Source organism: Pungitius pungitius, chromosome 12 (genome assembly GCF_949316345.1).
Source record: "Pungitius pungitius chromosome 12, fPunPun2.1, whole genome shotgun sequence".
Classification (NCBI taxonomy): domain Eukaryota; kingdom Metazoa; phylum Chordata; class Actinopteri; order Perciformes; family Gasterosteidae; genus Pungitius; species Pungitius pungitius.
Genome location: NC_084911.1, coordinates 2,011,338 through 2,037,324, shown reverse-complemented (window position 1 = coordinate 2,037,324; position 25,987 = coordinate 2,011,338). Strand labels below are relative to the sequence as shown.

General features: G+C 47.4%; 1 protein-coding gene across 1 annotated transcript; it reads right to left on the bottom strand.

The window, feature by feature from the left end:
* Positions 1 to 2,436: 2,436 nt before the first annotated feature.
* On the bottom strand, positions 2,437 to 20,356 carry cacng3b (calcium channel, voltage-dependent, gamma subunit 3b). The gene is made up of 5 exons (XM_062565939.1): positions 19,580 to 20,356; positions 18,586 to 19,450; positions 6,764 to 6,847; positions 4,777 to 4,917; positions 2,437 to 2,960 (listed from the first exon to the last, which is right to left on the bottom strand). The coding sequence occupies exons 2-5, from the start codon at positions 18,800 to 18,802 to the stop codon at positions 2,437 to 2,439; spliced, it is 966 nt and encodes a 321-aa protein (XP_062421923.1). The 5' UTR covers positions 18,803 to 19,450; positions 19,580 to 20,356.
* Positions 20,357 to 25,987: the final 5,631 nt, after the last annotated feature.

Below are 25,987 nucleotides of genomic sequence, written 5' to 3'. Positions count from 1 at the left end.
GAAATAATTCTCAATCGAAGTTCCGCCTCTGCTTAAGGCGATATTCTTAATTCTTCTCTATTTACTTCAGAAAGTCCCCCCCCTCCCCCCCCCGCCGAACCTAAAGTCAGCCCAAAAAGAAGCCGCTAAAGGCTAACCTGCAGGCTAACTAACCATCGCGAGTAGGAGAGCGTCGTCCCGCTGGCTCCGCCCCTCCTCCTGCACGCAGCGCGTCACACCCCTGCGGGAGCCAATCAGCTGGCTGCCCCGCGCGCACACGTACTACTGCCGTCGCCTCCCCAAAAAAAACCCTTTGACACGATGCCGCTGCAGCGCTGAGCATAAAAAGCCCTTGTGTGCTCCTGTCCTTTTAAAAATTAAAAGCCCTTTGCTTGGAGAAAGGCGTTTTTTTTTAAATATTCTTTTCACAAGCCAGTGACAACTGCTGGTGTTGTAGTTAGCTTGCAAAATTTATATTTACAGGTAGGGGGGGGGGGAGACGGACAGCGAGAGCGAGTCCGCCGTGTTGCACCTTTGTCCCTTTAAGCTCCCTTCATGGCGTAAAAGACAGCGGATGAAACAGCGTGACTGAGATTTAAAACATTGTTTATTTTCAGGGTAATAACTCTCAAAGTGGTGGTGTGACGTTTCAAGCGTGGTGATGTTTCACGGTTAGTTTTTACAAAACAGTGCAATGGTGGCTTAGGGAGGAGGAAAAGGAGGAAACAAATAAAAAATGCATTTTCTTCCTCTTTCAGTTTCACTTTTTTACTCACAGCCCCAGAAAGAATGTGAGAAAAGTTGACATTTACACAATTTACTCGTGCTCTGTCACCCTTTTATTTTATCTCCTCCCCCTCATCTTTGACTGATCTGTGCACGGAGCGAGCCACCAAGAAAAAGCTTAGAGAAACACTAAAGACAGAGAAGGTCCTTAAGTCTTCTATGCACACACATCTGAGAGGGGGAGGGACTTAAGCTTATCGTTTCTCCAGAAAAGAAACGTTACAGCCAGGAGACGTGTGTGTGTGTGTGTGTGTGTGTGTGTTTGCATTTGGGTAAATGTATACAGTATTTGTGGAGATAAAGAGGAGGAGAGTCTGTGAGTGACAGCTGAACGGATGCGGCGCAAATCCTTTGAATAATACATGCCCCCTCTGCCAATTCCATGTATCCATCTTTAACTTCTCTTTCAGCGGATCCTCCGTTGGAGCAGGGAGCACTTTAGGCCCGAAGGGAGCGTTTATTTCTGCGGCTGAAATATTTAACAATTGTTCTGGCAAGAAAAGACAACTTTTTTTTTTTTTATCAAACACATCTCAAATGTATTGACCGAGAGGTAGTGAGCAAACACAGAAACAAAAAAAAACCTCCAACCTGTTTGCCGAATGTCTTTTTTTTTGGCTCTGCCTTTTTAAAAAAAAAAGCGTATTCACAGCTCAGCGGTCTCCTCTCTAGACTACGGGGCGACACCCACGGAAGACTGGACCTTACAGGAGGAGCGGAAGGGCGAGGGGGGGTGTGCAGAGGGCGGCGGTGAGGTGAGGTCATGGGGTTGGAAAAAAAAAAAAAAACGGGTGTGGAGGGTGAGGTGACGGGTGGAGGCGGACAGACGAGACAGGCGAAAGATCGGTAAAAGGAAGCACCAATGATGACGTTACCATCTAAAAAGAGTAATTAGTTTTGTTGAGTCACACCCCCCCCCCCACCTCCCTCCCCCAGCTCTTCTAAAAGCTGATCTGTAGTCAGTCAGTGTGCAGCCGGGCCCCCTCATCAGAAACCACAACGCAGGATCTAACAGCTGACCCTGGATCAGAGACGGGGTGGGTGGGGGGGGGGGGTAAATGTTACCGAGAACGAGCTCCACCCAGTTTTCAGTTCAGTCTGTTAAGAGGAGAGCTTTTCCACCAATCAATATGAAAGGAGCATATTTACAACATGTATCAGAAAATAATAAATGTGCCGCCTTTAAATAGACAAACGAGCGCTCGCTTCCGTTGATATTTTGAATCCAGCTGAACTGAAAGTGAGTGGATCCCTGCACTAATCCCAGGACAGAGGTCAAAAGGTCAAAGAAGTCCCTCACCTCCTTCCCCTTTTAGTTCACATTATCTTCTTGAAAGTTTAGGAGAAGTCGCCCCCCCCCCCCCCAAAAGATTTTGATCTCGGCACAACTAAAGCCAGCGAGCCCCTTCGTGACCACAACACTCAACGGACACACAGGCTGAACGTGTTTGTACTACAGCGACGCGGGCCGGGAACAACTTCTCCGTCCCGACCCGACCCTGCTACACACACCGAGCCCCCCCCCCCCCACCCCCCCCACCCCGGGGCTCAGGATTCACAGTTCAAAGGCTAAAAGTTCACAGTTCACAGTCATAGTTTATCAAACAAACCCCCCCCCCCCCTCCCTCCCGCCGCGCTCCTCGCCACCCCTCTGCTTGCCCCCCCCCCCCCTCAGACGGGCGTGGTCCTGCGGTTGGGGTCCTTGCTGTAGTCTTTGGTGAGCGTGCTGCTCTGGAGGAACTCCCTCTCCGAGTTGAGCAGCCCGCCGCCGCCGCCGCCGCCCCCCCCGGGCTTGGCGCCGGCGCTGCCCGCCTCGCGCGGGTTCAGCGTGTACATGGGCATCTCGGAGGCGGCGGCGGGCCCCGTGTAGCCGCCCTTCCCCAGCGGGGAGGCGTCGCGGCTCGGGGCCTCGGAGGAGCGCACGCTGGAGCGGCGCCGGAAGCGGTAGCGGTAGGAGGGGATGCGGCTGAAGGCGGACTTCTTGATGAGCTCGGTGCGGGACTTGGCCCGCTGCTTGCGGTGCTTCTCGATGAACATGTGCACGGCCAGCACGCCCACCATCTCCGCCATGATGAAGGAGAGGGCGCCGAAGTAGAAGGACCAGCCGTAGGAGTACGACTTCTTGCTGTCGCTCTGACCCGGGTCGCCCGAGTTGGCGGAGATGTACACGATGATGCCGATGATGTTGCTGAGACCTGAAGAGGAAGAAAAAAAAGACATCAAGACGTGGAAGTGGGAAAGGGAGCAAGCGTGACCTCCTCATCCAGGCAAGCAGTATGGAGTGATAGGAGTATCATAATGAAGAGTAAATCAGTGAGATAGAGGAAGATGGAGATGAAAGTATAAAGAGGAATAAATAAAAGACAAGGCGAAAAGAAAAAACATATTTATTCATTACAATGTATTTATTGTCACTCAATCACAGGTGTATTCTTAATTATGGCACTCCTGCACTCCATACTTATCCAGACAAACACGCCATAAACTGCAAGAGACAGAGATAGAAAAGAAAAGAAAAAGAACAAAGTTAAGGAGCGGCTCTCCAGCTGTGCCACATCTGCACGCCAACGTGCTCACGCCGTGTTCATAAAGTGCAATCCAACCAAAAGCAAAGCGAGGCACAAATTAAAACTTTGGTCCGGTGCCAGATGGAAACCCAAACTCTCCAAACTGAACGTAGTTTGTAATTTAGATTTAGTTCAATTCGACCCAAAGCGCACGGGACCAACCGCCGGCGTCACAGATGAAACAAAGTGGCGGATTAGCGCGGCGCCGAGTGAATGGAAATAACGCCGGAGCCAAGAAATGAGGACGAGAGGACGAGAGATCTCTGCACACAGCTGGGCTCTCTTATTCCATATCATTAGTCCAAAAATGCAGTGCTGATGCAGTGTGGTGGAACGCACAGAATGGGGACAATTAGCCAGCTGTAATTAACCAGAATCAGCCCCACACTATTGTGGTAAATAATTACCAATTTGGCTCCATGAATTTACTACAAAACCCAATGGGACCCTGCACGTCCCACTGAACAGCAAGTACTTCACAGTCCTTTGTGTGAGCACGAGTGTGTGTGTTTACAGGGGAGAGCAAGTGTCAGCATCCGCGAGATAGATTGTGTGTGTGTGTGTGTGTGTGTTGACAAGCTTAACACCCTCGCAGTGCATCACAGCGGCATCGTGGTATTTTTGCCGATTGATTAATCAGCCGCCGTGGCCAAATTTGCACACTCACACACCGGCAATTCTGTGTGTGCTTTAGACGCCCCGCGGGCTTCTTCTGCAAATATTTGAGCGCTGCACCTCCTTTGTTTAGAGACACACACACACACGGATTGACTGACACACACACACACACACACACACGGATTGACTGACACACACACACACACACTAGCCCCTTGTTGCGCTCTCAAGAGCAGCACAGTTAAATTTAGAATTACAGAAATTCCCCTCGGTCGGACGCGTGTGGGTCTGTTTCCGGGCGTTTTAGGTCTGGCTGCTATGATGTGTTTAACCGCGTTGTCATGGACACGGGCATGAACACATGATCTCAGCCAGTCACACCAAAGGCCTCAGTGACAGAGTTATATGGACCGGTGGACTGGGGGCTCATTATAAGAACAATTATTTTATTCTAATAAAGTCTAAATTCTTATTATTTATTCTGATTCTGAAGTGTTTTAGCATTTTAGCAATAGCTGAAATATAAAACGTGATAAAAGTACTCTTTTTCGAAATGGATCCGCTCCTTGCAGTCTTGTTTGAAGGGTAAGAACCAATTTTCTAAACTAAAGGAAAGGAAAATCCTAATAACCACATCGCAAAAATAAAACTGCACGCAAAACGTTTCATCGGTGACATCAGCAAACGAAACAATCAATACAGCAAAGTCACGTTCAGCATGAGGGTTAAAATGTGGACTAAAAAGTGACAGATCCTCGTCAGTAGCACAATTCTCTGAGAAACATTATCGCCGATGTGCAAGAGAAGGACATCGGCCTCCGCTGACCTGCAGACACGAAGAAGATTCCCGCGCTGAGGATCACGTTGTGTCGGCTCCGGTAAAACTCACTGGCGGCCACACAGAGGCCCCCCAGGAACAGCAGACCCACGCTCATGATGGGGAAGATGCTGGAGGCCCGCACAGCACCTGGTGAACACACGGACACAAAACCGGTTTCTGGGGCCTTCCGTGATTGGTTCATTACAAATACACGAGGTCTCAGAAAAACAATACAAGCCTCAAGGGGCGTACACACACACACACACACACAGGCCAGTGCGCTGCGACATTCTGGGGACCGGGTCTGCATCCGGACCACGGAGCAGCATCCCGAGGCCTCTCTTCAGAGCGAGGCACAGAGACGGATGCAGAGGGAGAAGATGGAGAGAGAGAGAGAGAGAGAGAAAAAACAAAAAACAAGACAGATGGAGAGGCGCGCTGACACGTATGCAGGGCGAAAACAACGAATAGCGCGGATGATGGAAATGGAAGGGAGGCTGCGGGAGGCTGCGGGAGGCGCGAGATATTTGTCAGAACCCCATATGTGTACATGACGGGAGAACATATTGAAGGATATCAGCGAGCAGCCGGTGGTGCAGAAGCAGAAGAAGAAGGCGCGTGGGGTGGAGGTGATGGCGTGCCCCCCCCCTCCCCCTCTGTACATCACAGGTGGAGTTAAAACCAGAATATAAATCATCCCTCTTCTGCAGCGTGACTGACAGCTGCGGTTGACCAGTGGCGCCGTGCGCTGAAGCGCACAAGCCCACCCCCCCCCCCCCCCCCCCCCTCCCGCGGCTCCACACCCCTGGGCCGTATGAGATGCCGGTCACTAGGTCCCCGCTCCCCATTGGCTGGCCGGCTCGGAGGCCCGTGATCTGATTGGCTGCCTCTGGGGATGTTGCTCTGTGTTCAGTGGAGCGATGCAAAAGGCAGAATTCTTTTCTCTTTCCCCCCCCCCCCTTTCTCTTGTTGTTGTTGTTCTTTCGTTTTCTCTCTTCGTCCATGGAGTAACCCCCCCACCCTCACCCCCCCCCGCTCTGTGCTCCACTAAACACTCCCTCTATCCTTCTTCTCTCTAAATGGAATGCCTCGTTTCTCTCTTTTCCCATTTTTTTTTTTCATTTACTTTCTTTTTTTTTAATCTCTTGTTCTTGTTCATTAACCACTCTCTGTTCATCCGTCTGGAATGTAATGAGATCTTTCTTATCATACATGCAGCTCTGAGCAGAAGCTGGTGCATCTTATGGCTACATGGTTTCCATCTGTGTGATATCATGTTTGGATCCATCAAGTGAAAATTCAGACTCTGTTTTTACCAGATTCTTCAGATCAAACAAGTTGTCTAGAAGGTCTACAGACAGCGGAAAGTGTTTAACCACATTCACCAGATCTGCCCCCCCCCCCCCCTTTTATTTTCTTAAACTGCAATAACAGGAAGCTTGGCAGACGTAGCAACGGTAACTAAGGGGGGGCAGAGTATAGCAAACAGCCGATGCAATAAATCAATTTGACTTTTAATCTTGAACGGGTTGGTGTGCCTGCTATTAGTGCTCATCATTTCAGGGGCTGTGTTTTCACATGGGTCCCATTTGCATCCATAAAACGTTCCAGTTTCAGACATTTTTAATAAGAACAAGACAGTGTGCCTACCAAGCTGATTAATAAAAACGAATAGGCCTGCATTACATGCAGCAATGCAGACTGCGATTAATGTGACCAGCTGTATTTGTGCATATCCAAAAACCTGTCACAAATAAATGACGAGGAAATTCCAAATATTATAATATTATGCGATGCTTTTGTTCGTGGGTGCAAAAGCTTAGAAAAATGAGCCATGTTCCCGTAAAGAAGCATGAAAGCCACAGAAAAAAATCATTAATGGATGATTCATTTGTTGGTTGTTTGTGGAACAAATCGAATCACAAATCAAAGGTCAAAGGTCGCTATTTACGTGTCATAAATGTGTCGTCATCATCATCATCACCAAACTCACGTAAGAGGTATTCAGCGGCATCGGCTTCATAGTCGGCGTCCTCCGGGAAGTGATCAATCTTCTTACACACACCTCTGAATGTTCCTGTGGAGAAGAAAACACAGATTCATTTCCACCTTCTTATGGTTGGTTCAACGTGAGGGAATCAGATCATATTTGGTGTCTGAGTGGCATCGAGGGACAGAGGTTCTGAATCCGGTTCCTTCCTGTGGGGGCTTATGTTAAGTTGTTGCTGTGATTCATCGTTCCTCATTCGCTGCTTAGAAAATAAGTCATTCAGCATAAATAATACAACTCGACGTCATCCCGGTCGTCTTAACAAAAAAAAGAAGAAGAGAAAACCGACCAATCAGTCGGGCCGATTTAAAACGGGAAGCCCTCCCCTCTCACCAGGTCGAATTAATCAGGCAGTCGTTCCGTTTGCAATTAAACACTTAATCCTCTATTCAGGCGTAAAACGCGTATTATGATGGCGCCAGAAAGCGCGCTGCGTCGATCGATAATCACTGATCTCCACGTGTGATTTGAAAGTGAATATTAGAGAGAGAGAGAGAGAGAGAGAGAGAGAGAGATGACGGACAAAGCAGGACGGAGCTGTGGCCCTCGGGGGATGTGAGGACAAAAAGACAATGAAAAGCCCCACCACACACACACACACACACACACACACACAATTACTGCTTTGAATACAAAGGACACACAGTGCGTAATGTACAGACATCACGTGTACACAAACACATCAACCGAGCTCATTAAACTGATGCATGAACACTATCAATTATGCATGTTGGTAAAAGCCTTCCTGTTTATATCAGTGTGTGTGTGTGAGAGTGTTTGTGTGTGTGTGTGAGTGTGTGTGTGTGAGTGTTTGTGTAGTATTGACTAGGATGCAGTCTCCTACGAGCGTGTGAGGCAAAGAGTGACTCATCCTCCTTTGTACAAGTCCTTCACACACACACACATCTGTGTGTGTGTGTGTGTGTGTACACTGCATGCAGCTTCATTCCCACCCGTCATTCAGTCCCATTCACACGTGGTCAACACCCCAGGGGATATGAGAGAGGGAGAGAGAGCGAGGAGGGGGGGGGCTAAGGGAGGGGGGGGGGCTGAAGTGGGATGAGAGAAACCCAGATGAAGGAGGAGGATGAAGAGAGAGGAAGCGCCGGTTGAAAGATGTTCGCTGGTGAAACGGTCCGGGGGGGGGGGGAATGGTGGTGGGGGGGTGGGGGTGCTGGTGACCGACAACAGACGACTCAACCCTAATTGCCGATTTGCATATGAAGAGGTTCTTTCCAGCACCCACACTCAGAAAATCATTCATAAATTGATTCATCCCGGCCCTCGCAGTCGGAGACAGCAACTAACCTCCGATTGAGCAGAGAGATGTTCTCAGATATCTGGATTCCTTTAAGCAATAATCTGCGTAACATTGATAGACTTCTACTTCTAGTTCGAGAAGGTCCCTCTTTCCACACTTTCATTAATCGTTCATATTTTCTGACTTTTTCTGGAAAAAATGTAAATCATGAAGCAAATAGATGACGCCTAACCTTCAAAAACCATTTTAAAAGAACGTCAAAATGTGCATCTATATTTACATTGAACGCTTCAAATGATCCAGTACGACATGTATGCCTTACTTTGGGAAGTGGAAGATAAGTGGGAAGATATTAATAATGACAATAAATATGAAACATGATGGGGAGGTTTAAAAAACGCCCATGAAACACATTTGTTGGGGACTATTTTCACACATTTGGTGTCCTGGTGTGTTCAAATTCAGCCAGTGAGTGAAAGTAATGGAGGTCTACGACTCAGTGGAATGAGAAACATCTGGACGCACACACACACACACACACACACACACGGCATAAGCAAATCACAGATTTTAAAGCCTGAAAGTGAAGTTAACGTCGCATCAATTTATTTAAAAAATGTAAGTCAGTGGCTGCAATATTAAATGTGTGATACATGAATAGAATTAATAAAATAAGGCCACAGAAACGGTTACATAACCAGGTTCCACAGTCAGTCGAACCAGCTCAGCTTCTGCTATCAAGAATGTGTGTGTGTGTGTGTAGGTGTATGTAAATGCGTCATATCTTTTTTTGTGCACCCAAATGCTGCATCAGGGTGGGGGGGGGGGGGAGGGGGGTGAGTCAGTAGCTGTCGCTCAGACTCGTGTCAAGTGTCACGACCAGCCAGTGATCTCATCGAACAGCCGACGCACACAGACACACACCTACACACACACACACCACACAGGGCCAAACCGTGCTGGTGGCAACAAAGTGCCATCAAGCCAGTGTTTCCCTACCATTATAACAACGGGTGCCTGTGCGCGCATATGTCTGTAGACTTAAGACTAAAGTAGAAGTAGACTCCTCCAGGTAGACTTAAGACTAAAGTATAGGTAGACTCCTTCAGATAGACTTAAGACTAAAGTAGAGGTAGACTCCTCTAAGTAGACTTAAGACTAAAGTAGAGGTAGACTCCTCCAGGTAGACTTAAGACTAAAGTAGAGGTAGACTCCTCCAGGTAGACTTAAGGCTAAAGTAGAGGTAGACTCCTCCAGGTAGACTTAATACTAAAGTAGAGGTAGACTCATCCAGGTAGACTTAAGACTAAAGTAGAGGTAGACTCCTCCAGGTAGACTTAAGACTAAAGTAGAGGTAGACTCCTCCAGGTAGACTTAAGACTAAAGTAGAGGTAGACTCCTCTAAGTAGACTTAAGACTAAAGTAGAGGTAGACTCCTCCAGGTAGACTTAAGACTAAAGTAGAGGTAGACTCCTCCAGGTAGACTTAAGGCTAAAGTAGAGGTAGACTCCTCCAGGTAGACTTAAGACTAAAGTAGAGGTAGACTCCTCCAGTTAGACTTAAGGCTAAAGTAGAGGTAGACTCCTCCAGGTAGACTTAAGACTAAAGTAGAGGTAGACTCCTCCAGGTAGACTTAAGACTAAAGTAGAGGTAGACTCCTCCAGGTAGACTTAAGACTAAAGTAGAGGTAGACTCCTCCAGGTAGACTTAAGACTAAAGTAGAGGTAGACTCCTCCAGGTAGACTTAAGACTAAAGTAGAGGTAGACTCCTCCAGGTAGACTTAAGACTAAAGTAGAGGTAGACTCCTCCAGGTAGACTTAAGGCTAAAGTAGAGGTAGACTCCTCCAGGTAGACTTAAGACTAAAGTAGAGGTAGACTCCTCCAGGTAGACTTAGACTTTTGTCTAATAAAGAGCAAACTGATGAACACGCACCCCCACACATAAACACATACACACACACACACACACACACACAACACACACACAAACACATGCACACACACACACACACACACACACACACACACACACACACACACACACTGGGAGCATCTATCAGGAGACATTTGCCTCACAAAGGTCAACCAGGCCTATGGGCAGCTGCGACCACAGCCGCAGCAAGGCATTATGGGAAACGGAGCAGTCGTGCACGCTGCTGTGCCATCCTGTGTCAGACCGTGACTATTTGTGCTGTTGTTTGTTCACACGTTGTTTAGAAAGAACAAATGGGAATATTTTAACCATAAGAAAGATTATTCACAGCTTTGTAAAAATATCCTGTAAGCAACAAAAATACATTTACTTTGTACAGCCCGTTTTTTAACTGTGGAGGCACACACACACACACACGCACACACACACACACACACACACGCACGCACGCACACACCTTAATGTTATGTATGAAAACAGTAGTAGAGCAAGTCCAAACGCTACCAGACGAGAGGTGGAACACTTTCCTTACCACTGCCGAGCCACAGACACACTTTTATTATTTAGCTCCATCCAACATCTCACTTTAGCTTTTTGCACCTCCACATTTGTTCCCTGTGCCCCCCCCCCCCCCCTCCCCTCCCCACCTAGTTTACCAAGAAGAGTTTAGGTCAGGGAATTTTGCACGATTTCAATATAAAAACCTCTTGAATAATTAACAGTATTGTTCTAGTTGTAGTTGTGACGCAGTACGCATACCAAACAGCTCCAACGCTTCACCAGAGGAACAACAAAGGGCCTCAAGTCAAGGTCAAAAACGAGACAAACACGCCACCGAGCGCCACGACCGCCCGGACACCAACCGGCCAGCAGTTTGACCTTGATCCAACTCACACGCACACACACACACAACAAGACACATGCAATAAAACGCTGAGGTAACGGTAATACGCTGAGGATGACTATAAAGGTAAAAATCAGGGCTGTAGTGCAGGGTTATTTTCATCTGCGCTGTGTGGTCTGTGGGCCCTCCAATCAGGATCCATCCAGGAAGCACGTTGCTGCTCGGAATGGGTTAATGAGCCTTTGGATACCAGGCGGTTTATGAAGAGTCCACCGAGTGCTTCCACTCCCTAAAAGATGCTCGCAAAAGGCCTCAAGCACAAAGTAAGAGTGAAGAAGATCAATCGGCGGTTTGGTTCGCACAACATTGCATTAAGAGAGGACAAACGCTAGTAATAACGTGCTTTCAGATAGGAGGATGCTTCCCGGTTCCATCTAAATATACTTAATCAATATGTTATTTGAAGTCATGCACCCTGTAAGCAAAATACACTGGAAATCAATAGATTATGTGAAAAACCCTGCTGTATAGTCTATTCATGCCGATATAGGTACATGACATGTTCCTTTGACTTATGTCCTCAGTGTAATTGGCAGACTGGTGTCCTCAGCCCCACAACTCTTGAATTCAACATATTCTCTTCAGGCAGTGATGCAGAGAGCACAGAGACAGGAGAAGCACCAGGAGGTTGAACACAGAGAGACAGAGAAGGCTGGTGAACAGAATCATGACAGTGGAGAAGAGGAAAGAGAAGAGGAAATGAAATGAAATGAAAGAGGACCAACAGAGAGAATGAAGAAACAGAGAAGGGGGAGACAGAGAAGGATGAGAGAGAGGGAGGAGATGGAGAAGCTGAATTAATGACGTACAGAGAAAGACGACGCAGCGTTGCATCGCGTCAAGAACTAAATTGATGAACACAATTCATAGTTTACTCACCTCTAATTTTAGCACTACAGCACTGGGTAAAACCTATTTTTTATTTTTAACAGTTAGCGGGCAGAAATCCGGTGTTCCCCTTGAAGCAGAAATGTCTGACATATTTGAAGCGCACTTTTAGTTGGACAACTTTGGGCCTTTTACGTGGGAAATCTTTAGCAGTTGAGGCAAACAGGACCATACACCAATATATATATATATATAAATATTATATGTTCCAAAAAAGAATGCAATGTATGCTCTAGATAACTGAATTTGCTCTTTATGTGAAGAGTTACAGGAACACATCCGGGAGGCACAACGCAAACACATGCAGGACATAAAGCATTTTGTCAAATGAAAAACCGCCAAGAAGAAAAGGAGGAGTGAGCAAGGCAGAGGAAAGGAAGCCGAAAAGCAGAGCAAATTGGACTGCTTGTTTCCTCAGAGCGCCTCTGACAGCGTAGTGTGGGTGACTGTGCCCCCCCCCCTCTCTCTCTCTCTCTCACTCTTTCTGATTACCTCTTTCTAGGCAGAAAGAGAGAAGGAAAAAGGGGAGAGAGAGAGAGGGGGGGGGGGGGGGGAAGAGGCTAGTTTCCACGGTGACGGCTGATGAAAGGGAACGGGACAGGTTCTGCTTGGTTGCACACCTCTCCTCTTTCTCTCCCTTCCTCCCTCCCTTTCTCACTCCGTTCCTTCCTCGAACGCCCCGTGTTCAATTCTTCTCTCTCTCTGCGTCGCCACCACGTTCCAAACGGTTCTCATCATCCCTCCTCTGCACTTCCTCCTTCCAAAAACATCCTCTCCATTCACTGCTCTCCAGCCCCTCTTCCACCCTGCCTCCATCTCACCTCGTTCATACGTGATCGTGTACGCCGCGTTGCCAGCATGGCGCCGGCGTCCCACTCCTAAAACCATGGACACAATTAAGAGACTTGGAAAACAGTCATCTCGCCACCTTATCTCCTTTCCTAACTCTTACAAACAGCCCTTTCCTCCTCCCTTTGCTCCTTGGCTCCTTCCTCTTCTTCCTGCCTCCAGCAGCCACCTTGTGGGGATCATTTTTTTTGTCCCCACCTCTGTTCAAAAGCCGCTTCCTTGTCTCCATTACCTGGTGATCATCGGCGAGGTCAAACGCTCCCCGGAGACTCACCTGAGACGGAGGCCGCGCACAGCTCATCATCGCCATCCCCCCACCGCCCTCCCCCCCCCCCCCCCCCCCCCCTCCTCCCCTCCAGCTTTATTCATGCACGTTCTGGTCCCTCTCCATTCATGCTCCACCTCCTTTCCCTCCGCTCTTCATTTCCTGGCTTTCGAAATTCTCGTTTATCACAGTGGGAAATTAACACCTCGGCACAGACTCACACTTTGGTGCAACAAACCCCAGGCTGACCACACGTGGACCTGTTGGTGTGTACAGATGCATTCGGGAGTAAAGGTCTTATTGAAGCACATCGACATACATAGTTTTAGTGTTTGGTTAGCTGGTGTTGGCATGTGTGCTTTCTTTTCCGTCTCTTTTTTAAATTTTAGCCTTCACAGATGCTTTGTTTTGTGACTTTTGAAGTTTGCAGCATAATGCCGAGCCTTTGCAGCCGATCCCATCCGAGCCGACTGCCCTGGACTCAGAAGCACGAAAACTCACAGGGCAGATGGAACAAAAATGTTTTTACCACACAACGTGGTTTGGACTTGAGTCCAAAAGCTGACTCAGGTATTCAGAAAGGCTTTAGGCAAAAGGACGCAACGAATGGGGGGGGGGGGGGGGGGGGGGGGATGTGGGCGGGAGTATCTGGGATGCAAAACTAATGCGAGCATACAAAAATAAAACAACAATAATAACTGACAAACGTGGTCCAAAAGATTCCTGATAACACAGCAGAAAACAAACATATTTCACGAATGACTTTACATTTCCTCCCATGATTCTCAAAGGCTTTCTTCTTGTTCCACATTGTCAGCAAAAGACCACGCTTCATGCCTCACAGGCCATGTGCAGGCGACGTCAGGGGGACCACGAGCTCCGCGCACGCCAAGCCCCCCCCCACCCAACATCCATTTCCTGTCGCTCTACCAAGCGTTTATGAATGATGAAAAACCGTCACAACCCGGGGGACCCGGAATGAGCGTTAAGCATTAGATGGGCGGACGGAGGTGAGGGGAGAGGACTCTTCGGTTGTGCACGAGTCAGTGTGTTTGCGGCTTTGCGTCTGTTGCACGTGAGCGCGTGCACGTGTGCATCCGTGCATGCGCTGACATTGCGCTGACATTGCGCGTTAACTTGGCGCGCTGCTCCCACAGCTGTGCTTATTTGGTGGCTTCGGAATATCCTAGAATTTGTCTATTTATTCTTTCAATTACAAGCATGTGTGTGTGTAAATGAGGCTGTGTTCAATACAGCCTTATACCTGCACCATCTGGCCCTGTAATAGCCTTCTCTGCCCCCCAGAATGTGATGGTTATGTCTGGCTGCATCTCTCACACACACACACACACACACACACACATGCTCCTACTAGAGGCAATGCATCTTTTTAATGGTAATCTAAAAACTAAACTTTTCAAGCTTCCATGCGGACAATTTCCTCCTGACGTTCAAAGTCGTTTTGCGGCGCATTATGTGTCAAGACATAATGAGGTTTCAGATATGAAAAAAAAAAATCTACATAGGAGAGTGAACTTTGACCCCATACAGTTGATAGGCAACACACCCTGCGCATTAATAATGACCTATTTGTTTTTTGTCTTTAAAAAAAACGCTCGATGTGAGAATTAATATTCTTCTCATGTCAGCAGCAAGTAAAGCTGTCCTCGACCAGCCAAGATCTTCTTGCCGTTATTGAAAAATGCAGCTGAAGGGAGACAGCGAAGGAGGGGGGGGGGGGGGGGGGGGGGGTGGGGGACAACTTGCAGCAAAGGGCCATGACTTGGGGCACTGCAGTAAAGACTCAGCCTTGGTACATGGAGCACTCGCTCTACCAGGAGTTTCCCTTCAGAGAATCTCACAAAAGCACCGCGTAACTGAGACGAGTTCAGCAACGTCCGGGGAAACAAAGCGTAGAAGGAAGCGCGTAGAAAAAGGCAAATGGGCTTAAGAAATCTCGGTCAACTAAGATCAAAAGAAAATAGTTGGTTGAGTAATTGAGAAAGAAGGGGCAGCCCTGATAGCAAGATTGGTCCAAGACACGTTTAGGGTCCCTTGATTCATGTTTACACACCAGATCACAGCCACAGGTGTCCAGATTGTTGTAAAGTGTTTGATTATTTGTTTGATTCCATAAGAAATATAGTTAAAGCGGCTTCTGTAACACGGTTTATTTTGAGAAGCTTACTTAACAGGAAGTGCTTTCACTTTGTTAAAAACAGGAAGTAGCATGATGAAGACAGTAAAAGGTTACCGTTCAGACAAGAAAAATTCTGGTCATTATTAGAAGCTCCACTTCACAACACAGATAGACAAAGTCGTTACAAAGATAAGGGCCTTTTTATTTTAGCAGGGGGCTTAAAAAAGACCTGTTTTCAATTTTCACGGTGTATGACACACAGACAGGACAGCAAGGACAGGCCACACACAGTGAAAGAATGTCAGAAGAATCCAAAGTGAAGCATGTCGAAGAAAAGTCGTACTAACCAATGCATGCTTGTCATTGCATAGCATCTTTTAATTTGGACATATTATACAGTGACTTTTCTCAACATGCTAACCTTAAGCAATAAGAGTGTATGGTCAATAATGTTCAAGGGTGTTTTTAGGCCCGACGCGTAGGGGAGGATGACTTTGATGCTTTTATTGCACTATTTGGAGGTGTTGGAGGCAGGATAAAGCCTGAGTTCCAGTATTTTGATCAACAGGCTTGTGCTCATAGGATGTAGGTCACAAAGGTCAGACAATGTGTACACGTTATTTTTCAAAAGGCCTCCTAATTGGTATGAACTCTAAATGTTCTCAACATTTAATATTGAGACTACGTAGACTGGAAAAAAAGCACACGTTATACACGATACTATAAAACTAAAAGTTGGTAAAGTGTCACAGGTTTAACTGAGAAGCCTGAACTCAACATCTCTCAACACCACTACTCCACACAGAAGAGGTTGTTAAAAAGAAAAAAGGTTTTATTCATGCAACACGGGAAAAATGTTTAACCCAGCATGGCACAAAGAGTGCAAGCAGGAGAAAAATCTAACCAGGAAGAGAAAAACCTTAAACAACTCTAAAATAAGAGACGTGTCTAATCATGTATTTAAGAAGATTATACTGCTCTTAAGCAATATACAACTATTACAGTACATAGACCAGTTTTCAATCCAATCACAATTTAAAACCCAAACAATCCAATAGAAAATTGCCCAGACTATCAGCTTGCCGAAAATGTTTAAAAGAGTGAAACAATTAGCCAAAGATAAAATGTTGGGTGAAGCCCTATCATGTTCAGCCCAGCCCTATCAAGCAGGAACCAGCTCTATCACGTTGAGACCAGGCCTATCACGTTGAGACCAGCCCTATCACGTTGAGACCAACCGTATCAAGCAGGAACCAGCCCTATCACATTGAGACCAGCCCTATCACGTTGAGACCAAGTCTATCAAGCAAGAATCAGCTCTATCACGTTGAGACCAAGTCTATCAAGCAAGAATCAGCTCTATCACGTTGAGACCAGCCCTATCACGTTGAAACCAGCCCTATTAAGCAGGAACCAGCCATATCACGTTGACACCAGCCCTATCAAGCAGGAACCAGCCCTATCACGTTGAGACCAGCCCTATCAAGCAGGAACCAGCCCTATCACGTTGAGACCAGCCCTATCAAGCAGGAACCAGCCCTATCATGTTGAGACCAGCCCTATCAAGCAGGAACCAGCCCTATCACGTTGAGACCATCCCTATCAAGCAGGAACCAGCTCTATCACATTTAAACCAGTCCCTATCACGTTGAGACCAGCCCTATCAAGCAGGAACCAGCTCTATCACATTTAAACCAGCCCTATCAAGCAGGAACCAGCCCTATCACGTTGAGACCAGCCCTATCAAGCAGGAACCAGCCCTATCACGTTGAGACCAGCCCTATCAAGCAGGAACCAGCCCTATCACATTGAGACCAGCCCAATCACGTTGAGACCAGCCCTATCAAGCAGGAACCAGCCCTATCATGTTGAGACCAGCCCTATCAAGCAGGAACCAGCTCTATCACATTTAAACCAGCCCTAACACGTTGAGACCAGCCCTATCAAGCAGGAACCAGCCCTATCACGTTGAGACCAGCCCTATTAAGCTCTGTCAGGTGGAGCCCAGGCATATTAGGCAGCACTAGCAAAGTGTCAATAAATATTTTATACAAACAGTTTTGTTCTGAGCCATTTTTAAATGCTTCACAGGTTTTTTGGATGTGGCTGGAACACCTGGTATGAAGACAAGTGATTTGACCTTTGAAAACTTATTTTAATATGTTGGAATCTCATGGCTTTGCTTGAGATTCCTCAGGTAAGGCAATGGGGAGGGTGGAAAGATATAGAGGACAACATGCATCCAAGGTCAAGGCCCAGGCGCCATTGTGCAACACACACACACGCTCGCACAAACATGCACGCACACCAATGTTACAACCTCAAAACATCTTGCTACGGTGATGCACCACAGAGACGCCCCACAGACACATTCACCGGTCCCCATGTGCTCATAAACATGCATATAAATGAGGCTCTAACATCTCACAAGGGCTTAATTTTACAGAGCGGTATTGGGGGATTCTATGATCTCACTTGAATAATTAAAAGATGCAAAATAAGCACATGAAACACAAGACAAGAAGTGCCAGAGGCGATTTGGAAAAACAATATATTCCGTTTCAGCAATATTCTTATGATTGGCAGCAATAACTAAATTTGTCACTTCCGTTATTACAGGTGAGGCTGAAGCTGCGTTACATTCTCCCTGGCTGGCTTAAATGTCACCGATACATCAACGGCCCTTTCACCTGTGTGACGAATATGGAAGTGTCCCAACTTCTGTAATGACCACTGGCACCGGGTAAAAAAACGTCAAAAGAGACTCTAATTCTCACCGGTCACTGTGCACGTCCGTCTGCAGGGCATCGATTTGTTAGGGTGAGAATTAGGAATCAGGAAGTGATTTGGGAGCATTTTCCTGGATCGGCAGGTGCCCCCAACACCACCCCCCCCCCCACCCCGGCTCTGGTGGTCTCCAAATGCACACCAGACCAGAACCGGCCTATACGGGCCACCAGCCACGCTGCCTGCATCTGTGTTTACTGGCTCCCAAACGACACGACAAACAAGATGGCTTCAAAAGAGCAAACTGCTAACCACACTCTGTGTGTGTATAAGTGTGTGTGTGTGTGCAGATCCATGTTACTTGTTAGCCTTCAGCTTTATGCAGCGTGACGGCGTCAAGAGCAGATCAAAAAATCTTCTGGTTGTATTTTATGATGCAAGGGGAAAGGACGGGTGTGCTCGGGAATTGGACAGATTCTCAGGAAGTGAGTTTCAAGGGATTATGGGATGCTGTCACACTCACATGGGTAAATGCACACACACACACACACACTGGGCACAACAACGCTCCTCTGGTGTTGAGAAGGACAGGATGTTTGTGTCATGTGTGTGGAGAGGCAGTGAAAGATAAGTACCATCACACACATGGATACCCACTAGGAGAGGACGGAGAGAGACAGACAGACAGACAGAGAGAGAGGGAGACAGAGAGAGAGAGAGAGGGAGACAGAGAGAGAGAGAGGGAGACAGAGAGGGAGAGAGGGAGAGACAGCCCGTCAGTCAGACTGATCACGTACCTTCCAGACAGCAGGTTCGCCAGAGGCCGGAGTGCGTCATCACCTCCTCGTTCTTGCGGCTCGTGTCGTTGTCGCCGCTGTTCTTCGTGCGGCAGACCCCGCGCGAGTACAGCCAGTAGTCGGTACCGACGGCGATGGTCATGAGGCTGAAGGCGGCGAACGCGCCCACCGTCGTCACGAGCATCTGGACGCCGCGGTCACACATCAGCATCTTCATAAAGGCGGCTCCCGGTTTTTTTTTTTGTGTCCGTCTGTCTTTTAGATTCACACCCTTTTTTAATTTTTTTTTTTTTTTTAATATCCCGCGAGATTTTGGAGACTCGGAGATGAAGATTTCAACAGACGGCTACTCCAAAAAAAATGTGGGGGGTGGGGTGAGATTAATACTAATAACATATAGATGGTTTTATTACTGTCCGTTGGGTCGACAAGAGGCTCCCGGCAAAGGGCGGGAAGGTGGGAGGGCGGAACGTCACTTTCTCGCGCATCAAAAACCGGTTTTTACCACCACCCGCACACACGCGCGCACACACACACACTGGATGTAAAACGACCACCGGTTGTCCCCCAACCTCCCCCGCCCCCCGCGCGCGACTGCCCGACACGGCCCTCGCTCAAGTCAAAGCGGAGGGTAACGGCGATGCCACATTCCGCCTCCCCGTTCCGTCCTCCTCCCGTGCGCCGGTCCCGGGGGGGGGGGGTGAGACTGAGCTGCGTTATCCAGCGGTAACCGGAGATGTTCTCTCCTTCTCCTTCCCTTCCTGCCTTGCTTCCTTGCGCCCTTCTCAACTTCTTCTTTTCCAACACAGCTCCCTAATACATCTGTTAACAGTTAACAGCCAAGGTCTGCGCTGGGGGAGTCCATCTTTAAAAAACACACACACAACAACAATAAAGGGGGGGGGTTAGTTTGTTTATCTTGGCTACAGACAAGGAGGCGGGTGTCTAACGTGTTCCAGCCGAAGCACCATTAGGCGGCTCGCCCCTCACTCACCGCTGGGTTCTGTCGGTGAAGGATGTCCTCTTTCTCCGGTCCTGTGAGGCGGTGCAGTCGGGTTTCTCCTGGCTCGGCGCGCTGCTGATTTACCGAATGTTGAATTAAGCCCATGCGTCAGCTATGAGGAAGACGCGTTAACCGAGATCCGTCGTGTGTTTTCCACTCCAGCTGTTGACTCACTGACATGTTTTTTTTTTCTTCCCCCCCCTCCTTCCTCTTCCTCGATGTCCAGCTCAGCCACCAATAGGCCAATAAATGCAGTTTTCTGCTCCCCCCTCACACATCATCTGCAGCAAAGAGACACGCAGCACGGGTATTTCTTTTTAAATTGCTGGGGCTGAAAGAGGCAACCAAAAAGAACAACGAAAAAATTCGACCCTCGACAGAATTCATGTGATGTCTTCTAGAAAACCCGCCGTCTTCCCTCTGTCTTGACCACCCGAAGATCAACCACAAACCGGGACGGACCGGTCCGGTCAGACGCCTGCTGATGGAGCCTGTGCGGACAGTTTACACCCGCCTGGGTCTCGCTCCCGAGAAACGTGCCCTGTTGGTACACATGAAAAAAATGACATCCGTCGCCTCCTCCTCCTCGTCGCCCTCCTCCTCTTCGTCTTCCTCCTCCTCCTCCTCCTCCCGGTCCAACCAACACAAACTAAAACTAACCGCGCGTCTCCTCAAACTCCGCCTGAGGACGCACCGCTTGGCTCGGATTGGGCTGGTGGCTGACAGCGCCCTTCAGGAGCTAATCACGTATCCGTCACTGCTGTCGGTCCCACCCACCACCGCAACGCCGTCAGTATAAAGCATGAGGGGGGGGGTCCTTCCCTCCAGAGGAGAGAACATGTATTGCTTTGGTAGAAGGAGGGTTACTTCTTGAAGTAAGGATACACCATTAGTCAAACTCACTGTGATTACATATTGTTTTATATCGGGGCATAGGTCTTATATAAACAGTAATGTTCTGTTCACAAACCACCTGCCTCCGTGGGTTTTAAATGCAGATTTCAGTATTTTTAAGCAGTGCAGCACCGCGCCGCGTCTGCCGCTTCTGCCGCGTCCGAGGCGCTGTCCGCGGTGCTGAACGCGCGCCGCGGCGCTGTCCTCGGTCCGAGCGCAGCGTCCCCTTCCGCCCCCCGTCTGCGCGGTGCCAGCAGCCCCTGCACCGCACTGATTAGTTAAAGAGAGGGAGAGAAAGAGAGAGAGAGAGTGGAAGGGGGAGAGAGAGGGAGAGAGAGATTGGCAAGCGATGCATGAAGAATCGCGCCCGGGAGAGAAGCAGAGATGCCACTTAAAGAGCCACGGACCGTTTTTAATGATTCCACTCCAGCGAGGCTTCCACACAAGGCGGTCTTCAGCCTCTTCACAGTTCACTTAACACACGGGAGTGCGTGCACGTGGAATGCGCAAGTTTGCGCGCATACACGATGCCCGTTTGCGTCACGTGACTCGGTGCAAATGTGCGCACGTATGGACATGTGTAAGTGTAATGAGGCGTTTTTGAGGGAGAGAGAGAGAGAGATAATGCGTGCACGTGTGTGCGTGCGTGTGCCTCAGGCGGCTGAACACATCTGACTATTCTAAAGCTCATTTTGTTTCCTGTTGAAACAGCAATGAATGAACGCCTGTTTGTCACTTGAGACAAATTCAAATGAAAGGATGACAGAACTGCAGGGATAAAAAAATCCATCTACCCCCCCTATCATTTCTAGTTTTACATGTTTATGTTCGGGTATTTGCATAAACACAAACATTCCTTGAGTTATTTCTTTCTTTCTGACTTTTGGTGGGTGTTTGTCAGGTTGTCAAAAGACAGACGAGTGGACAACGGTGCTCGGTTACACCGGGACGTCCTTGTTATTTTAGGTGACTGTCTGAACTGTATGTCGGTGTCAATCGGCTTCAGGGTTCAAGTGCCATAACTGACTGATTTACCGACTGACTTATCAGGCCGTAAGTGACTTAAAGACGTGAGTGAGGGACAAGCGGACTGACGGGGGCGGCTGGCTGTTCAGCTGATGGGATTAAGGGTCGTCAGACAGACTACAAAACAAACAGAGGAGGAGACCGAGGAATTCAAGCATCCGAAAACAAACTGATTGAGAGAGAGTGACGAGCGAGAGGGGGGGGGGGGGAAGGATTACGCTATATATAATTAAATAATTGCATGAACAGATCACCACAGAGAGAGCAGTGACAGGTCCTATCATCCTTCTCACTTGCTCTGCCGGTGTGTGTGTGTTGTGTGTGCGTGTTGTGTGTGCGTGTTGTGAGTGTGTCCGGGGCCCTTGTTGCCTCCGTTATCTCACGAGGAGACTCATTAACATAGAAATGACTTCAGGAAGAGAAGTAGAAGCGTTTCACCTCTGGTCGAGAGACGGGAGGGACGGAGGGAGGAAGTGACTGCACAGGAGGAGAGGTGGGAGGAGGAGGGGAGGAAGGGAGGGGGGAGAGAGTCTGTTGGAGGAAGAATTAAAGGCGGTTGGGGCAAAAGTTTTGCTAAGATTTGGGAGAGATGCTGGATTCCGGCTAGAAACAGTGTGTTTCTTGTGTGTATTGTGTGAATGCACCACCTGTCCCTGTCTCTGATAAAAGTTATTTTTATAACAATAATAATAGTGAAAGAATAATAATAATAACAAAAATGAAGAAATACAAAACAGTCCAAAACCCTGTTTTGGACTGTTTTAGTCTTTGCATAAAGCAGTTTTCAGCGTTGGTGGAGTCCATACCTGCAGTGGGTTCAGAATGCCTCCCTAATGCTACCGTTAATCCATCATAACATGATGTCATTGACGCAAGCCTCCAGGTCACTAGTGTTCAACTCATAGTGCCCTTTATTGTGAAGACGCCACGCAGATTGTCCCCCGCGGTGAGTTTCCATCCTCATAGAACAACTTTTTACATGAAAAAAACAGAAATACTTTCCTCCTTGTGTTAAAAGAAGAAGTAGTCTGTTTGAACAGAAGTGTCGTAGACCGCTGACTCTGAAAGATTCAGTATTTATTCATGGTCTCAAAATCACCGACGTGTCCCGTCCTTTGTCTCCGGTCCTTTGTCTCTGGTCCTTTGTCTCTCTCTTATTGCACGTTTCACTGTCGTCTTCTCTCGGTTATTGGCTGTACAAGGAGGAAGAGGAGAGGATGACTGGGGGGTTGTTCTCAAAGCGGAGAGGAAGAGGAGGAGGAGGATTGCAGGGTTTCTGCTCAGTGAGCTGGAACCTTTTCACGCCTCTGGCCGATGCTCAGAGTCTGAGAGGAAGAGGAGGAGGAGGAGGAGGAGGAGGAGGAGGAGGAGGAGGAGGAGGAGGAGGAGGAGGAGGAGGAGGGAAGGCAAGACAAGAGGAAGAAATCGAAGGAAAAATATAAAAAAATGAGAAATTATAGTATGGAAGATGAACTGTTTGGAGGAAGAGAGAGAGGAGGAAGAGGAAGTGCAGGATGACTGACGACACCTCAAACATTCAGAGTGGGAACGTGAGACCCAATCAGGGCAGAAACAGCATCAAAGACTGACTGTCAATCAAATATCACAGCGTTCTTTGGCTCTGCCTTCAGTGTTTGTGAGGATCTCAGTGTGTTGTTGGGTGGTTTTCACCAGATGGGAAAGACTTGAGGGCAGAGAGCGGACATATGGGGGATGTGGCACGACTCTGGCGTGATTCTAACATGTCAAAACTGTGATTTATTACTGAGACATCCACAGACACAGCCACTGGAAACGCTCCACAAACGTCTTGTAAAAAAAATCATCACTGGCCAAACTTTTGATTCCAAAGAACACATTTGTATCTGCATTTTGAGAAAAGTTTGTTGAGGTTAAAGCGTGCATGGTGCACAATGACGCATGTCTGAGGAAGACACAAGGTCAGTGATCACGTGGAAGCGTTTCTAATGTGCGAGCATAATGAAAATGTGTGTCAGGCTGTTTGTGTGTGTGTGTGTGTGTTGGACACTGATTGAGTGAAGGACCGACAGTGCGATTGATCAATCGGGGGAGGGAGGAAGTGGCGAGCGAACGAAGGGGCGACACGGTGAACGCGATGCGTCTCAATTGTGAAGGCGCATGTCTCACGGTGTGAAAGTGTGTCTAATATGTTTACTTAATGAAAATGTGTGTATGGCTGCGAGAGAGAGAGAGAGAGAGAGAGAGAGAGAGAGAGGAACTGCACGAGAAAGAAAGATAGTGTGAAATAAATCCAATAAGCTCCTCCGTCATGCTCCCCTCTTCAGCGTTTTTAAGATCCACTGAAGGAAAGAAATAAGAGATTCTTTTGCTCTCTCTCTCTCTCTCTCTCTCTCTCTCTCTCTCTCTCCAGTGTGCCTCGGTATCCTGCTGTCGTTCACTCCAGCCTTCATCCTCCCTCCATCCTTTTCGTTCGCATCTTCAACAGCGGCTAGCTTCTTTCGCTAGCAGGCCCGCTAGTGGAGAGAGCCTGGAGTGTCACAAGCAATGACAACACAGCCATCCATCTACATTCATGTCACCGTAGAAACCGTGACCCCTCCCACCACGTCGAGCTTTTGGAGCTTGTGTGGATGACAAACATTAAGAAATAGGAGCTTTTGTGTTTCGTCAGCATTTTTTGAGAAAAAACAAACACAGAAAGGCAAAAAAGGGTTTGAAGAAATCATTGCCAAAATGCAGTTTATACTGCAGTATTCTATGTAGATGTTAATCTCATTAAATTGAAGGGTTAGGCTAAGCTAATGTTGGTAGCTTCGCTCTGCTCCTCATTGTTTTGGGGACGTTTGCAGTCCAGCTGACTTTGACATGAAGCTCTGGGTCCAGTCCAGTCCTCCTTAAAACAAGCCCTCAGGATTTTATTGTTTTTTTTCATTAAAAAAAAAGTTGCTAACAGGTGGCTAAATAAGACGAGAACTTTTTACTTCTGTTAATTGCATTGCAAAAGTTTGGTTTTCATGTCGACTCGTGAACGTTTGTCTGCATCAGAACTTATTTACGGTCCAAAAGTGCGATGGGGAAACCACATCTGATTAATCTGTTTTTAAAACAAGTCAGCTGGAAACGTGAAATTGTCAGAGGCAAATGAGCCAATTAAGTTAATGTTAGCTTAATTAGCTACAGCTGTCAATACGGATGGAAACTGGTGATCGTCATCATCAACCACCTCTGAGAAGCCTTCAATCAGATCTACGAGTTCTTTGTACACTTCCTCCTTTGCTCGGGGGCACGGGATCAGATCGATGCTGTCGTTGCACGGAGTCTGCTCATTGTTGTTGCCATGGCGCAGGCAGATGAAGCCTTCTTTTTATTTTCCGGTTTTGGTTTAAAATAAATTTGTCCTCAAAATTCCCGAATAAAAGGAGCAGGAGTCGGTTCACACACAGCTGTTTCCTTTTTTTAAATTTTATTGAACGTTTTCAAATGCACAAGATTGAGAGGTTGTACCGCACAAAGTAGTTCTTCCTTACGGATTAGTTGTAACTAAATAAGATAAAAGATAAATGTTTGACTTGGAACGAGACAAACAGAAGATCTTTCAACATGATTTATTATTCTACAATTGAACACATCACAATACAAATGTTCTTATTAGTAAACTAATCTCACAAAACACATTCTTACTCTTCTTTTGCACAATCCTTACTGTTCTCATAACGTAGGAATTAAATTCAGGTCATTGTTTAACTATTTGTTCCTTAGTTCGTAAGTGAGGCTGAAATCAAAGCAGCAATGACTTTTAAGAGGCAAGCATCAGCTTTAAATAGTGTCAATGTCAAGAGAAAAGAGGAGAAATATAAAGGACAAGTCGGCAATAATGAGAGGTGAAGGACAGAGGAAACGGGTTAGAGACGAGAATAAAAACAAGTGGAAGAGGAGAGACAAGGAGACGCTGGAGAGGGGTAAAGGTCAAGAGAAAGAAAATGAGGCAAGGCAAAGACAATGAGGAAGCTGAGTGGGAGAGATGGGGGAGGCGGGGGGGGGGGGGTGGGGGGTGGGAGGGAGTCGTCACACGAAAAATAGAGAGAAAAAATATCACGGATGGAAGAAAAAAAAGCGCGGCCCAAGAAAAAGGTCGGAAAGAAAGAAAGGAGCGAAGGAAGGAAGACGAGAAACATTCAGGCCGTTAGAGAAGCTACGCAGCTCCAGATGGATGGATATATAGATCATGAACACAATAACCTCCCTGTGTATAGATGCCATTATGGAAATGGAAGACCCAACATATATATATATATATATATATATATGTACAATGAAGTACAAATGAAGCAGGACGCGGCTCTTGTATAATACTACATAAACAGGTTACAATGTTGTGACACTTTAATCATAAAAATAAGTAAACATATACCCTATTAATGCCTAATAAAGTAATAAGCACACACCGGTCCATCAATCAACACTTAGTATAGAATAGATCCACATCATATAGAGCAA